The sequence below is a fragment of the Helianthus annuus genome, chromosome 7, assembly GCF_002127325.2.
Source record: "Helianthus annuus cultivar XRQ/B chromosome 7, HanXRQr2.0-SUNRISE, whole genome shotgun sequence".
In the NCBI taxonomy this organism is placed as follows: domain Eukaryota; kingdom Viridiplantae; phylum Streptophyta; class Magnoliopsida; order Asterales; family Asteraceae; genus Helianthus; species Helianthus annuus.
This window is the reverse complement of record NC_035439.2, coordinates 70295711-70307795: the sequence shown is the minus strand read 5'-3', so window position 1 is coordinate 70307795 and position 12085 is coordinate 70295711. Positions and strand designations below refer to the sequence as shown.

The 12085-nt window shown below is 37.2% G+C and overlaps 1 protein-coding gene and 1 long non-coding RNA gene across 13 annotated transcripts; one reads left to right on the top strand and one right to left on the bottom strand.

Annotated features, from left to right (window-relative positions):
• The first annotated feature begins 262 nt into the window (after positions 1–262).
• Positions 263–6744, top strand: LOC110942026. Of its 3 annotated transcripts, XM_022183718.2 has the most exons (7): positions 263–899; positions 998–1109; positions 1543–1624; positions 2727–2871; positions 3135–5734; positions 5806–5905; positions 5989–6743. In XM_022183718.2, the coding sequence occupies exons 5-7, from the start codon at positions 3240–3242 to the stop codon at positions 6628–6630; spliced, it is 3237 nt and encodes a 1078-aa protein (XP_022039410.1). In that variant the 5' UTR covers positions 263–899; positions 998–1109; positions 1543–1624; positions 2727–2871; positions 3135–3239; the 3' UTR covers positions 6631–6743. The 3 variants fall into 3 exon arrangements, with proteins under 3 accessions (XP_022039410.1, XP_035831439.1, XP_035831438.1); XM_035975546.1 differs by lacking the exon at positions 1543–1624; XM_035975545.1 differs by having other exon boundaries at positions 265–899; positions 998–1624; positions 5989–6744.
• Positions 6745–6977: 233 nt separating this feature from the next.
• Positions 6978–11504, bottom strand: LOC110942027. 10 transcript variants are annotated; one of them, XR_004863213.1, is made up of 5 exons: positions 11040–11504; positions 9423–10634; positions 9213–9324; positions 7789–8018; positions 6978–7415 (listed from the first exon to the last, which is right to left on the bottom strand). It is a non-coding gene; the product is annotated as an uncharacterized LOC110942027 (long non-coding RNA). The 10 variants fall into 10 exon arrangements; XR_002594584.2 differs by having other exon boundaries at positions 6978–7246; XR_004863214.1 differs by having other exon boundaries at positions 7847–8018.
• Between the last annotated feature and the right edge of the window lie 581 nt (positions 11505–12085).

Below are 12085 nucleotides of genomic sequence, written 5' to 3'. Positions count from 1 at the left end.
GCTCGTTTACTAAACGAGCTTGTTTTTAGGCTCGGGCTCGAGCTCGAGCTCGTTTAAGCTCGGCTCGTTCGAGCTCTTTTTCGAGTCGATCCCGAGTAGCTCGCGAGTAGCTTGGCTCGTTTACACCTCTATGTCCTAAATCACTTGAATTATGATTGTATATATGTGAAGAAGGCTTGGATATACTTTTGTTACTCCATCTTGACTTGCAATTAGTATTTGTTTGACCTGGCAAACGGGTCGGGTTGGGTTGGGTTGGGTCGGGTCATGGGTCAAAACGGGTTCGGGTCAAAACGGGTCAATTATAAAAAAGGGTTGTTTTGGTTCGGGTCGAAACGGGTCTGGGTCAAAACGGGTCCGGGCCCCCAGGGGTCCGGGTCGGAATGGGTTTCGGGTCGGAACGGGTTTCGGGTCGGAACGGGTTTCGGGTCGGGTCGAGTCAGTTTTTCTTTTAAGACAGTCAAGAGATAAGCATTCAAAGGGAAAACAATGCCACAAACATTAACTCTGCACAAATATTATTAGTTTAAATGTATAATCTTCGTTACAGATAGTGACATATGTTTTGAAATTGTGACGAGTACTACAAAATTTGAATGTCAGATCACGAGTCATCCAAATTGGCTTTAACCGGTGTCGTTTTACGCCTTAGGTTAACCCAAATTGGCTTTAACCGGTGTCGTATTAATAAATGTTTAAGCGCAATTGATCAGGATCAAGTGATTTCATAAATGTTTTGCGACTCGGTAGACCGTTCCTTTCATGTAACTTGGCCTATACAAAGTACACAGAAATTTCTTTTAAATCTCAGATAGGTGCGTTTCATGGCAAGGTGGTTTAGAGTACGCGGGGATCAGCTTGGGAACCAAAGTCATGGATTCGGATGGCCTTATGGCCCCGTAAGACACCCTTCACTCATTATTATTACTTTCAGTTTATTATTTATTAACTCTATTAATATTTATTTTCTTCATGCATGTTAAATTTTTAATTGCAGGTGGCGTTAGTTACACCATTCAGTTTTAGTTTTCCTGTAAAGATCCCGGCAGTCCAGCTGATGGGAGCTCTTTACATGGGCATCAAACTGGTCCTTAGAGTTGATAAAAACAGTGAGTTTTTAAGGCACATAAATAACTAATATTTATACCTGGGGATCATCTATATAGGTTTGCGTCTGTTCTCATTCTTTTTGTTTATGTATTTAACAATATGTTCGTACTGTACTGTTTGGCAACAATGTTTTTATCATAATAATGACCTAAATATTTAAACGAAACCATTTACCAAAACCGCAAAATGTTTTGACCCGTTGGACCCATTTGAAAGCATTTGGAATAAAACAAAAACAAAATGGGTTAAAATCGACAACTCTACATTCTCGATTGTTTATAGGTTGTATATAAGTTACTTAGCTGAGGTGAAACAAGTGTCTTGAACATCCACTACCAACATATTAGGCTGCAGAAAAAAGATGAGATTTGACTTTCTTAGGTCAAATATGGTATTGCTAATTTGACCTTATTTGACCACATGGTAATGCAGGTGAAAACTAACTTCAATGCACCAAAATTTGAATGTCAGATCACGAGTCACCAAAACAGTATTATATGCATTCTTTTTATAGGTATGCAGAGTATTTGCAGCCTGACTGCAGCATGATCGCAGCCGATCTGCAGCATGTTCGCAGCCGGCAAACGATTAAGCGGCCAATTTAGGGGTGCAAACGAGCCGAGCTACTCGTGAGCTACTCGAGCTCGGCTCGAAAAAAAACTCGAACGAGCCGAGCTTAAACGAGCTCGAGCTCGAGCCCGAGCCTAAAAACAAGCTCGTTTAGTAAACGAGCCCGAGCCCGAGCTTCGCTTATCGAGCTCGAGCCGGCTCGCGAGCCTAATCGAGCTTTCTATTTATATATATTTTTTATTATTATATTAAACATATATTTATATAATAATAATTACCATTTATATAAATATAAAAAATAACTAAATTATATATATTATAATAATTATTATTATTATTATTATTAATATAAATTAATTAAAAATTACTAAACGAGTCGAGCCCGAGCCGAGCTCGAGCTTGAAGAATTAAATTCGAGCCGAGCTCGAGCTTCAGAAATAAAGCTCGAATCGAGCCGAGCTCGAGCTCGAGCTTTCATATGTTAAACGAGCTCGAGCTCGAGCCTGAGCCTGGTCGAGCTCGGGCTCGGCTCGGCTCGTTTGCACCCCTAGCGGCCATAAAAATCATAAGTAATTTATTAATATTCGACTTGTAGCTGGTAAACTGTTAAATGATGATCATTCCTTCATCGGGCCGGCAAACGATTAAGCGGCCATAAAACAACCCTTTATTGGAATTGACCCGTTTTGACCCGAACCCGTTATAACCCATGACCCGACCTGACCCGAACCGACCCGTTTGCCAGGTCTCTTGACCAACAAGAAAAAAAAGATAATTTGAACAATTTAACTGCAAAATACAAGAACTAAAATTTCAAAAAAATAGCCTAAAATCCAGGCATAAACGAGGATCGAACCTACGACCCCTTGATTGCTTCACACGCACCAGAACCACTCCACCACTCCATCAGCTTGAAAAATAATCCGTTTTTAATTTATAAAAAACCAACTTTCATCGTCCTTTTTATTTAAAAATAACCAATTTTGAAGTAATATGGAACTACAAGGCTGCATTATACGTAACCCTAGTGTTCGACAATTTTGAAGGTTGCATATATACGAACCCTGCTGTTACGAAAAGAAGGCTGCATGTTCGACAATTTTGAAGGCTGCATATATACAAACCCTGTTGTTACGAAAAGAAGGCTGCATCATACGAAACTACAAGGCTGTTGTTCCACAATTTTGAAAGGTGTTCAACTAATTTATGCATGTTCTTTAATAAATATTGTTTAAACATATTCAATAGATATATGATTTGTTGAACTACGATTTGTTGAACTATGGAACCCTACTATTCTTTAATTTAATACAACCCTGTATTTATTGCTTGGTCGGTGATCAGGCAATAAAATTTGACAATCATAAGGATGCGTGTATTATATGATGTTTCTCTACATACCTTGTCGTATTTTTATTCTAATGTGTTTTTACTCTACTATGCTTATGTACCAGGTCGTGATTAAAGGATGGATAAGTCTTGGATGTTAACCGATAGAACCAAAAAAACATATATGTGGAGTTGCAGCATTTCTAGATTACGCAGTTCGCAATTTGAAGATGTCGACGAACATCGACCCAAAAAAAACTAAACAAAAAACAAAAATTCCATGTCCATGTATAAATTGTTTAAACCACTACTCTCTTCCTTTGGATGAAGTGGATCATCACTTGTTCAATAAGGGAATTGATCCAAATTATACAAGGTGGATAAAACATGGAGAAAAAGATGAGCCAGTTAAAAATGTGCTTCATACAGAGTATTTTGACACCGAAATTCCAACAGATGCCACGGAAACAATAGAAATGGTAAATGCCACAGAAGATAATTTCACAGAGGACTATGAGAAGCTTCAGGAACTACTTGTTGATGCTGAGAAGCCCCTTTATAAAGGATGTCCTAACTTCACAAAGTTGTCCGCACTAGTTCAACTAGTCAACTTGAAGAGTAAGCATGGAGTCTCAGATAAGTGCTTTACTGAACTTCTAGTTTTGTTGAAAAAGATGCTACCTGAAGGTAACGAAATGGTTAACAATACATATGAGGCAAAAAAGACAATGAAGGCAATGGGTTCAGGATATACAAGGATACATGTATGCATCAACGACTGCATTCTTTACAGGAAGGAGTACAAAGACTTGGTTGTATGTCCAACTTGTGGGAAGTCAAGGTGGAAGGTGGATGAGAACACTAAAATAATGTATGAAAATATTCCTGCAAAGGTAATGTGGTACTTTCCCATAATACCACGATTGAAACGACTCTTTCAAGCTAAGAGTATAGCAAAAGATTTATTATGGCACGCCACCAGTTCCAAAAAACCCGGTGTTTTACGCCACCCATCAGATTCACCTGCATGGCAAGCCATAGATAACCAATTTCCCGAAATTGCTGACGATCCAAGAAATCTTCGGCTTGGCATTTCCACAGATGGGGTTGACGTAAATAGAGGTAATAGAAATCATAGTGTTTGGCCGGTTTTAGCTGTCATTTACAACCTTCCGCCTTGGTTGTGTATGAAAAGAAGGTTTATCATGCTTTCGGTACTAATATCGGGAACGCCTGGAAACGATATTGATGTGTTTTTGGATCCTTTGATTGATGATCTACAACTCTTATTTGAAGAAGGAGTTGAAACATATGACGCCTATGCACAAGAAAAATTTATCCTACGTGCAGTTGTTTTATGGACGATTAATGATTACCCTGCTCTTGGTACACTATGTGGCTGCCCTTATAGTGGATTCCATGGTTGTGTAGTGTGTCGAAAAGAAACTCAATGTTGTAGACTTCCTTTCTCATCCAAGCAGAGTTATGCTGGTCACAGAAGATATCTACCATATAACCATCCTTTCAGAAAGCAAACGAAGGCGTTCAATGGAAAACAAGAATGGGGAACTACTACAAATCCTATGACCGGGGAAGAAATATTCAACGAGGTTAAATACGTTAAGAATATATGGGGGAAAGGATTTAAGGATAAAGTATCAGGAATCCTAGAAACTTCTACTGGAAGAGGGGGGAAGACAATTAAGAGAAAAAGGAACACATCAAAAGAGTGTGATAGTTCAAATTCCGGACATAAAGAACCGACCTATTGGAAGAAATTCAACATATGGTATCGACGACTTAGGTATTGGCGGTATAATTGTGTCCAACATTGTATTGATTTCATGCACATTGAAAAGAATGTGGCTGAGAGTATTGTCGGAACATTGCTAAACGTTCCAGGAAAGACGAAAGATGGATTGAATGCTCGATTGGATCTGGCGCATTTTGGGTTAAAACAAGAGTTGCAGGCTAAAAAACAAGGCAACAAAACAATACTTCCTGCAGCATGTTACACATTAACGAAAGATGAAAAAGACAAGTTTTGTGAAACATTATACAACTTAAGGGTTCCACAAGGGTATTGTTCTAATTTTTCTAGTTTGGTGAATCGAAAGGATAGGAAACTTGTGGGACTTAAATCACATGATTATCATATGCTTATGCAACAGTTTTTGCCCATTGCAATACGGTCTATCATGCCGGAACCCACAAGATATGCTATTATCAGGTTTTGCTTTTTTTTCAAATCAATATGTAGCAAAGAAATCAGGGTAGAAGAACTAGATAAGTTGCAAGAAGAGCTTTGTGTGACACTGTGTCTGCTCGAGAAATATTTTCCCCCATCCTTTTTCGATATTATGATTCATTTAACTGTGCACCTTACTAGGGAGGTAAAATTATGCGGGCCAATATGCTTTCGGTGGATGTATCCCTTTGAAAGGTGCATGAAGGTTATTAAAGGGCATGTGCGAAACAAAACTTATCCAGAAGGATGCATTGCTGAGGAGAATATTGCAGAAGAAACAATTGAGTTTTTCAGCGAATACCAAAAAAACATGAAGACTATTGGCATTCCACCATATAAGTATAAGACATCTGAAAATGATAACGGGGAAGGAAATCCTTTGTCAGCCGGTAAACCAGTTCTGGTTTCTCCGGAACTCTTCTTGAAAGCACATTTCTATGTTTTGCAAAATACGCCCGAAATTGTGCCTTATATTGAGTAAGTATAACTAACATGTTTTTTTTTACATTAGAATCTATCAAATATGATACTAATTTATGTACTTGTAGACAACACATGACCTTTTTGAAAAACCGACATGGTGGTAAACCACAAGCGTGGCTGGAGAAAGAGCATAACACAACGTTTGGTCACTGGTTACGTAACAAGGTAATTTAAATTTTAGCATAATATTAGTTTTTCCTTTATTGTAGTTTGTGCAAGGTGAATCTCATCCTAGTAATGAAATTTAGGTTGAAAAAGAGTTAGCGGTTTCCACTGAAAGTATATCAGAAACCGTAAAGTGGATTTCACATGGAGCACACAGCAACGTATTAAAATACGATGTATATGAAATCAATGGATATACATTTCGTACAAAAGCTCGTGACGGTGGAGTTTACCAAAACAGTGGGGTTGGTGTAGAGGCAACTGACATGCACATTTCTAAAGAAGTAGTAACCTACAGAAAAAACTTCTATTATGGGGTATTACGAGAGATCTGGGTACTAGATTATCATATTAAAAGAATTCCTCTTTTCTTGTGCGACTGGGTTGAAAATAGAAACGGGGTCAAACAAGATAGTCTTGGTTACACGTTGGTTGAACTTAACAAATTAGGCCACAAGGATGATCCGTTCATTTTGGCCTCACAAGCACGACAGGTGTTTTATGTTAAAGACCAGCTGGATAAAAAAATGTCTATTGTCTTTATGACACCTCCCAAAAACTATAGAGATTCGTATGACGACGTTGATGAGGAATTTAGTACTGTAATTTTTCCTCACAATGATAATATATTGCCACGTGTAGATCCACTTGACATGGGTAATGAATCCCGCGATGATTATTACAGAACCGACTGTAACGGTATAGTTTTACGTAATGCCGATTGAAGCATGTCATTGTTATCATTACATTAGTCATTTTCTTTGTTTCTTATTTAGTGAATAATATGTAAAAATGCTGAATTTTAATGTTTTGAATGATAATATTAGAACCTTTGCCTACAGTTGTCTGAATGGTCAGAACAGGTTTCGGGTCGGATCGGGTCAGGTTAGTTAAAATAAAGTTTTTTTTAAAGAGAATGTACATCAAGGGGCAATTTTGTCGGGTTAAAATGGTTCCGGGTTGGTTCGGGTTGAGACTAACCTGGTTGCTAAATGCCTCTTGTTAAATTCAGTTTCCCTAGGTCCCACTATAAAGTTTGTATCCGGAAATTTCAGGTACAAACTCCAGCAGCTGAACATAACTTCAGTAGACGTTTAACCATAAAACATATATGTAGTCATGTTACATAATACAGACCAGATCTAGTTGGTTTTTAAACAATCACTCGATACTGAAGTGAACTTTTTATCGAAAGGATTCAACCTTTATGTCATCGACCAAGATCGCTACTGAAGTGAACTTTTTATCGAAAATACTCTCGTTTCTGTTTCGCCAAAGCTTCCGACAAGTTAGCAAAAAAACTGCATAAATTATCTTCTCCTTTTTGCCTCCATTCCCAGGCTGCGACAATGAGCTAGGATGTGGGTCACTTAGTTAAAACGCTCGGTATAGGACTTTTAGCCAAACGCAAATCCACCACCAAGCTCTTTTCGTCACCGTACACCTCACTAAAAGATGATCAGCGGACTCGGGATCAAACCCGCAAACCGGACACAAACCACCCCAAACACTACGAAAGAAAGAAAGAAAGTTAAAAGTGTTAGAAATGTGTGGGTGCGATCAGCTGAACATTCAATTAAATGAAATATATGGTTACCTCTTAAAAATGTAATATTTTTTATTGCCTTGGAAAAAGTTACAGTCAAGTGATGATAGTAAATTTAGATTTTATTTGTGCCTTGGAAAAAGTTATGGTCAAGTGGTGATAGTAAATTTAGATTTTATTTGATTTTCTCATTGAAAAATGGCCGTATGTACTATTTGAATATTGGGTTTGGCTGATAGTAAATTTAGACTTAGAAAATTCAATATATGTTATAATTTTTTTATATATTTCAAATTTGGACTTTAATTTAAGTGGGCCAACTAATGAGCGAGCTGACCTTGCTCGGGCTCGGCTCATTACTGTCAAATTTTGTAATATCCAGCTGTCAAACTTACATCACAGATCATAGAAAAGATTAACAACTGGTGCAAAAAACAAACATAGTAAAAGTTTTCTGCTTCAGCATATTCTCAAGCTGTGATATCTAGCTGCCGCAGAGATGATAGCCATTTCTCCACCTTCATCAGTGCTTGGTACCAGTACCCTGATACCAATCTTTGGTACAGACTGCAAAAAAAAAGTGAATCAAGATTATTACACATCTCTCCTCAAATCTGGTATCTAAAGAATTGCACATCAGTGCTAGGTACCGGCCGGAATTGTTTCTTTGACGCATTATCAAAACCACCCAACCCATCGTAACTTTTACTAGCATGACACATGAAATAGTCATTTTGACCCGTTATCAAAACCACCCGACCCGTTTAGTAATTTTTAATGTAATTCTTCAAGCTCGAGCTCGGCTCGGGCTCGACTCGTTTAGTAATTTTTAATTAATTTATATTAATAATAATAATAATAATAATTATTATAATATATATAATTTAGTTATTTTTTATATTTATATAAATGGTAATTATTATTATATAAATATATGTTTAATATAATAATAAAAAATATATATAAATAGAAAGCTCGATTAGGCTCGCGAGCCGGCTCGAGCTCGATAAGCGAAGCTCGGGCTCGGGCTCGTTTACTAAACGAGCTTGTTTTTAGGCTCGGGCTCGAGCTCGAGCTCGTTTAAGCTCGGCTCGTTCGAGTTTTTTTTCGAGCCGAGCTCGAGTAGCTCACGAGTAGCTCGGCTCGTTTGCACCCCTAAATTGGCCGCTTAATCGTTTGCCGGCTGCGAACATGCTGCAGATCGGCTGCGATCATGCTGCAGTCAGGCTGCAAATACTCTGCATACCTATAAAAAGAATGCATATAATACTGTTTTGGTGACTCGTGATCTGACATTCAAATTTTGGTGCATTGAAGTTAGTTTTCACCTGCATTACCATGTGGTCAAATAAGGTCAAATTAGCAATACCATATTTGACCTAAGAAAGTCAAATCTCATCTTTTTTCTGCAGCCTAATATGTTGGTAGTGGATGTTCAAGACACTTGTTTCACCTCAGCTAAGTAACTTATATACAACCTATAAACAATCGAGAATGTAGAGTTGTCGATTTTAACCCATTTTGTTTTTGTTTTATTCCAAATGCTTTCAAATGGGTCCAACGGGTCAAAACATTTTGCGGTTTTGGTAAATGGTTTCGTTTAAATATTTAGGTCATTATTATGATAAAAACATTGTTGCCAAACAGTACAGTACGAACATATTGTTAAATACATAAACAAAAAGAATGAGAACAGACGCAAACCTATATAGATGATCCCCAGGTATAAATATTAGTTATTTATGTGCCTTAAAAACTCACTGTTTTTATCAACTCTAAGGACCAGTTTGATGCCCATGTAAAGAGCTCCCATCAGCTGGACTGCCGGGATCTTTACAGGAAAACTAAAACTGAATGGTGTAACTAACGCCACCTGCAATTAAAAATTTAACATGCATGAAGAAAATAAATATTAATAGAGTTAATAAATAATAAACTGAAAGTAATAATAATGAGTGAAGGGTGTCTTACGGGGCCATAAGGCCATCCGAATCCATGACTTTGGTTCCCAAGCTGATCCCCGCGTACTCTAAACCACCTTGCCATGAAACGCACCTATCTGAGATTTAAAAGAAATTTCTGTGTACTTTGTATAGGCCAAGTTACATGAAAGGAACGGTCTACCGAGTCGCAAAACATTTATGAAATCACTTGATCCTGATCAATTGCGCTTAAACATTTATTAATACGACACCGGTTAAAGCCAATTTGGGTTAACCTAAGGCGTAAAACGACACCGGTTAAAGCCAATTTGGATGACTCGTGATCTGACATTCAAATTTTGTAGTACTCGTCACAATTTCAAAACATATGTCACTATCTGTAACGAAGATTATACATTTAAACTAATAATATTTGTGCAGAGTTAATGTTTGTGGCATTGTTTTCCCTTTGAATGCTTATCTCTTGACTGTCTTAAAAGAAAAACTGACTCGACCCGACCCGAAACCCGTTCCGACCCGAAACCCGTTCCGACCCGAAACCCATTCCGACCCGGACCCATGGGGTGCAAACGAGCCGAGACGAGCCCGAGCTCGACCAGGCTCGAGCTCGAGCTCGTTTAACATATGAAAGCTCGAGCTCGAGCTCGGCTCGATTCGAGCTTTATTTCTGAAGCTCGAGCTCGGGTCGAATGTAATTCTTCAAGCTCGAGCTCGGCTCGGGCTCGACTTGTTTAGTAATTTTTAATTAATTTATATTAATAATAATAATTATTATTATTATATATATAATTTCGTTATTTTTTATATTTATATAAATGGTAATTATTATTATATAAATATATGTTTAATATATTAATAAAAAATATATATAAATAGAAAGCTCGATTAGGCTCGCGAGCCGGCTCGAGCTCGATAAGCGAAGCTCGGGCTCGGGCTCGTTTACTAAACGAGCTTGTTTTTAGGCTCGGGCTCGAGCTCGAGCTCGTTTAAGCTCGGCTCGTTCGAGTTTTTTTCGAGCCGAGCTCGAGTAGCTCACGAGTAGCTCGGCTCGTTTGCACCCCTAATGGCAATAAAACGAACCGGGAGAATTCTTCCTAGAGAACAACCCTTTATTGGAATTGACCCGTTTTGACCCGAACCCGTTTTGAGAAGTAGATTTAACAGGCTTTTTGAGAACAACTTCTCTTTCACTAACAGAAGAACTCGCAGAAGTAGCGATTGCCTTCGGTTTTTATGATAACTGTAGATTTTTCCAAAAGAAAATGATGATCAAAATCATGCTACAGATATATCACAAGAACACCAAGTTTAAAAAGCCTATAAAACTGAAAGTCACCATTAACAGAACATAATTCAACCATATAAACTTCAAAAACAACATAAAAACCTAACCTTGATTAAAACTGGAAACATGGTAGCAAACAAAAACAAAATCCTAATCTTGAAATTCTAATAAAAAATCCAGTATCTCACTAATCCTTCAATAAGGTCTAGTTTCATGAAATTCTCTTATAAACTTAGCATTATTCTTAATCATTAAACCAAAAGCACTAAACAAACACACTTAATTTCACTAACACTTCATGTAAACACTCTACAAACATGGCAACAGAATACAATTAACTAATTAAGTATCAAATTATACCTCGGAGCCACTAATCTGATGCTGAACAACCGAAATAGACCGCCTATTCCTCAATCACTATCCGAAACAACCCTTGCTGCACTACCAACATCATCACCGTAATTTCTCTTAGACACAGACCTCCCACGCCTCTTAGAACAAATTCACACTATCACCACCTCCAGAAACAACAACCGAATTACCACCATTCAGACACCTCGAAACGGACCTCGGATAAATGGCTTAATATGTTATATTGATTTAAGCTTCCTTTTCTCCGATTGGCATATGCTCATTTAGACCTTGTTATATCGCATCGAATAAATGGCTTATTATATTGAATTTTGGGTGAAACTGGGATTTGGGGATTAGGGTTTTTGATGAAAGAGAGACTGGGTAGCTTTGTTGAAACACAGAACATGGTTGGGGAAGGAGAAATGGAGGGGGTAAAGAAGTGAAAAGGTTGGTCACGTAAACTAAATAAATTAAAGTGTGACTATAGAATAAGTATAGCCACATTTTTTTACGGTCACAGTTGATAATGTTTAGCCACTTAAAAAAACTTATAAGTGACTAAATAATCAATACTCTTTAAGTGGTTTATATAAATCATCATTTAGCCATATCATTAAAAACCTATTATGACGGTTAGTAATATTTGGCCACACTTTTCTATCGTGGCTAGTGATTGTCATATTTTTTTATAAAAAGTGTGACTAAAGGTTTTAAAAAAAATGTGTTTCCGTCACATTAATTAAAAAATTAAACAAATACCGTGACAATAGGTTATATTTGGCCACATTTTTTAAGCTGTGGCTAGACATGCTAGTAACTGTCACACATTTTCTTAAAAATGTGGCTAAAGGTTTCGAACCGGTATACAATTGTCACGTTAATAATAAATTGTGTGGCTAGAAGTATTTTAAAATATTATTCTTTTTAAAGTCGTTTGTCTTTTAAAGTTTTTTTAAATTGTTCATTTTATACCATTATTTTAAAATAATTTGTTTTTTAAACAATTTTTTTTAACTGGTTCAATATTTTAAAACGTTTCTTTTTAAACTATT

Bases quoted from the DNA above. Each gene is read 5' to 3' on its own strand.
- LOC110942026 (XM_035975545.1), top strand. From the start codon at position 3,240: ATGTCGACGAACATCGACCCAAAAAAAACTAAACAAAAAACAAAAATT. The intron at 5,735-5,805 runs GTAAGTATAACT...ATGTACTTGTAG, and splicing joins GAAATTGTGCCTTATATTGA to ACAACACATGACCTTTTTGA. The intron at 5,906-5,988 runs GTAATTTAAATT...AATGAAATTTAG, and splicing joins GTCACTGGTTACGTAACAAG to GTTGAAAAAGAGTTAGCGGT.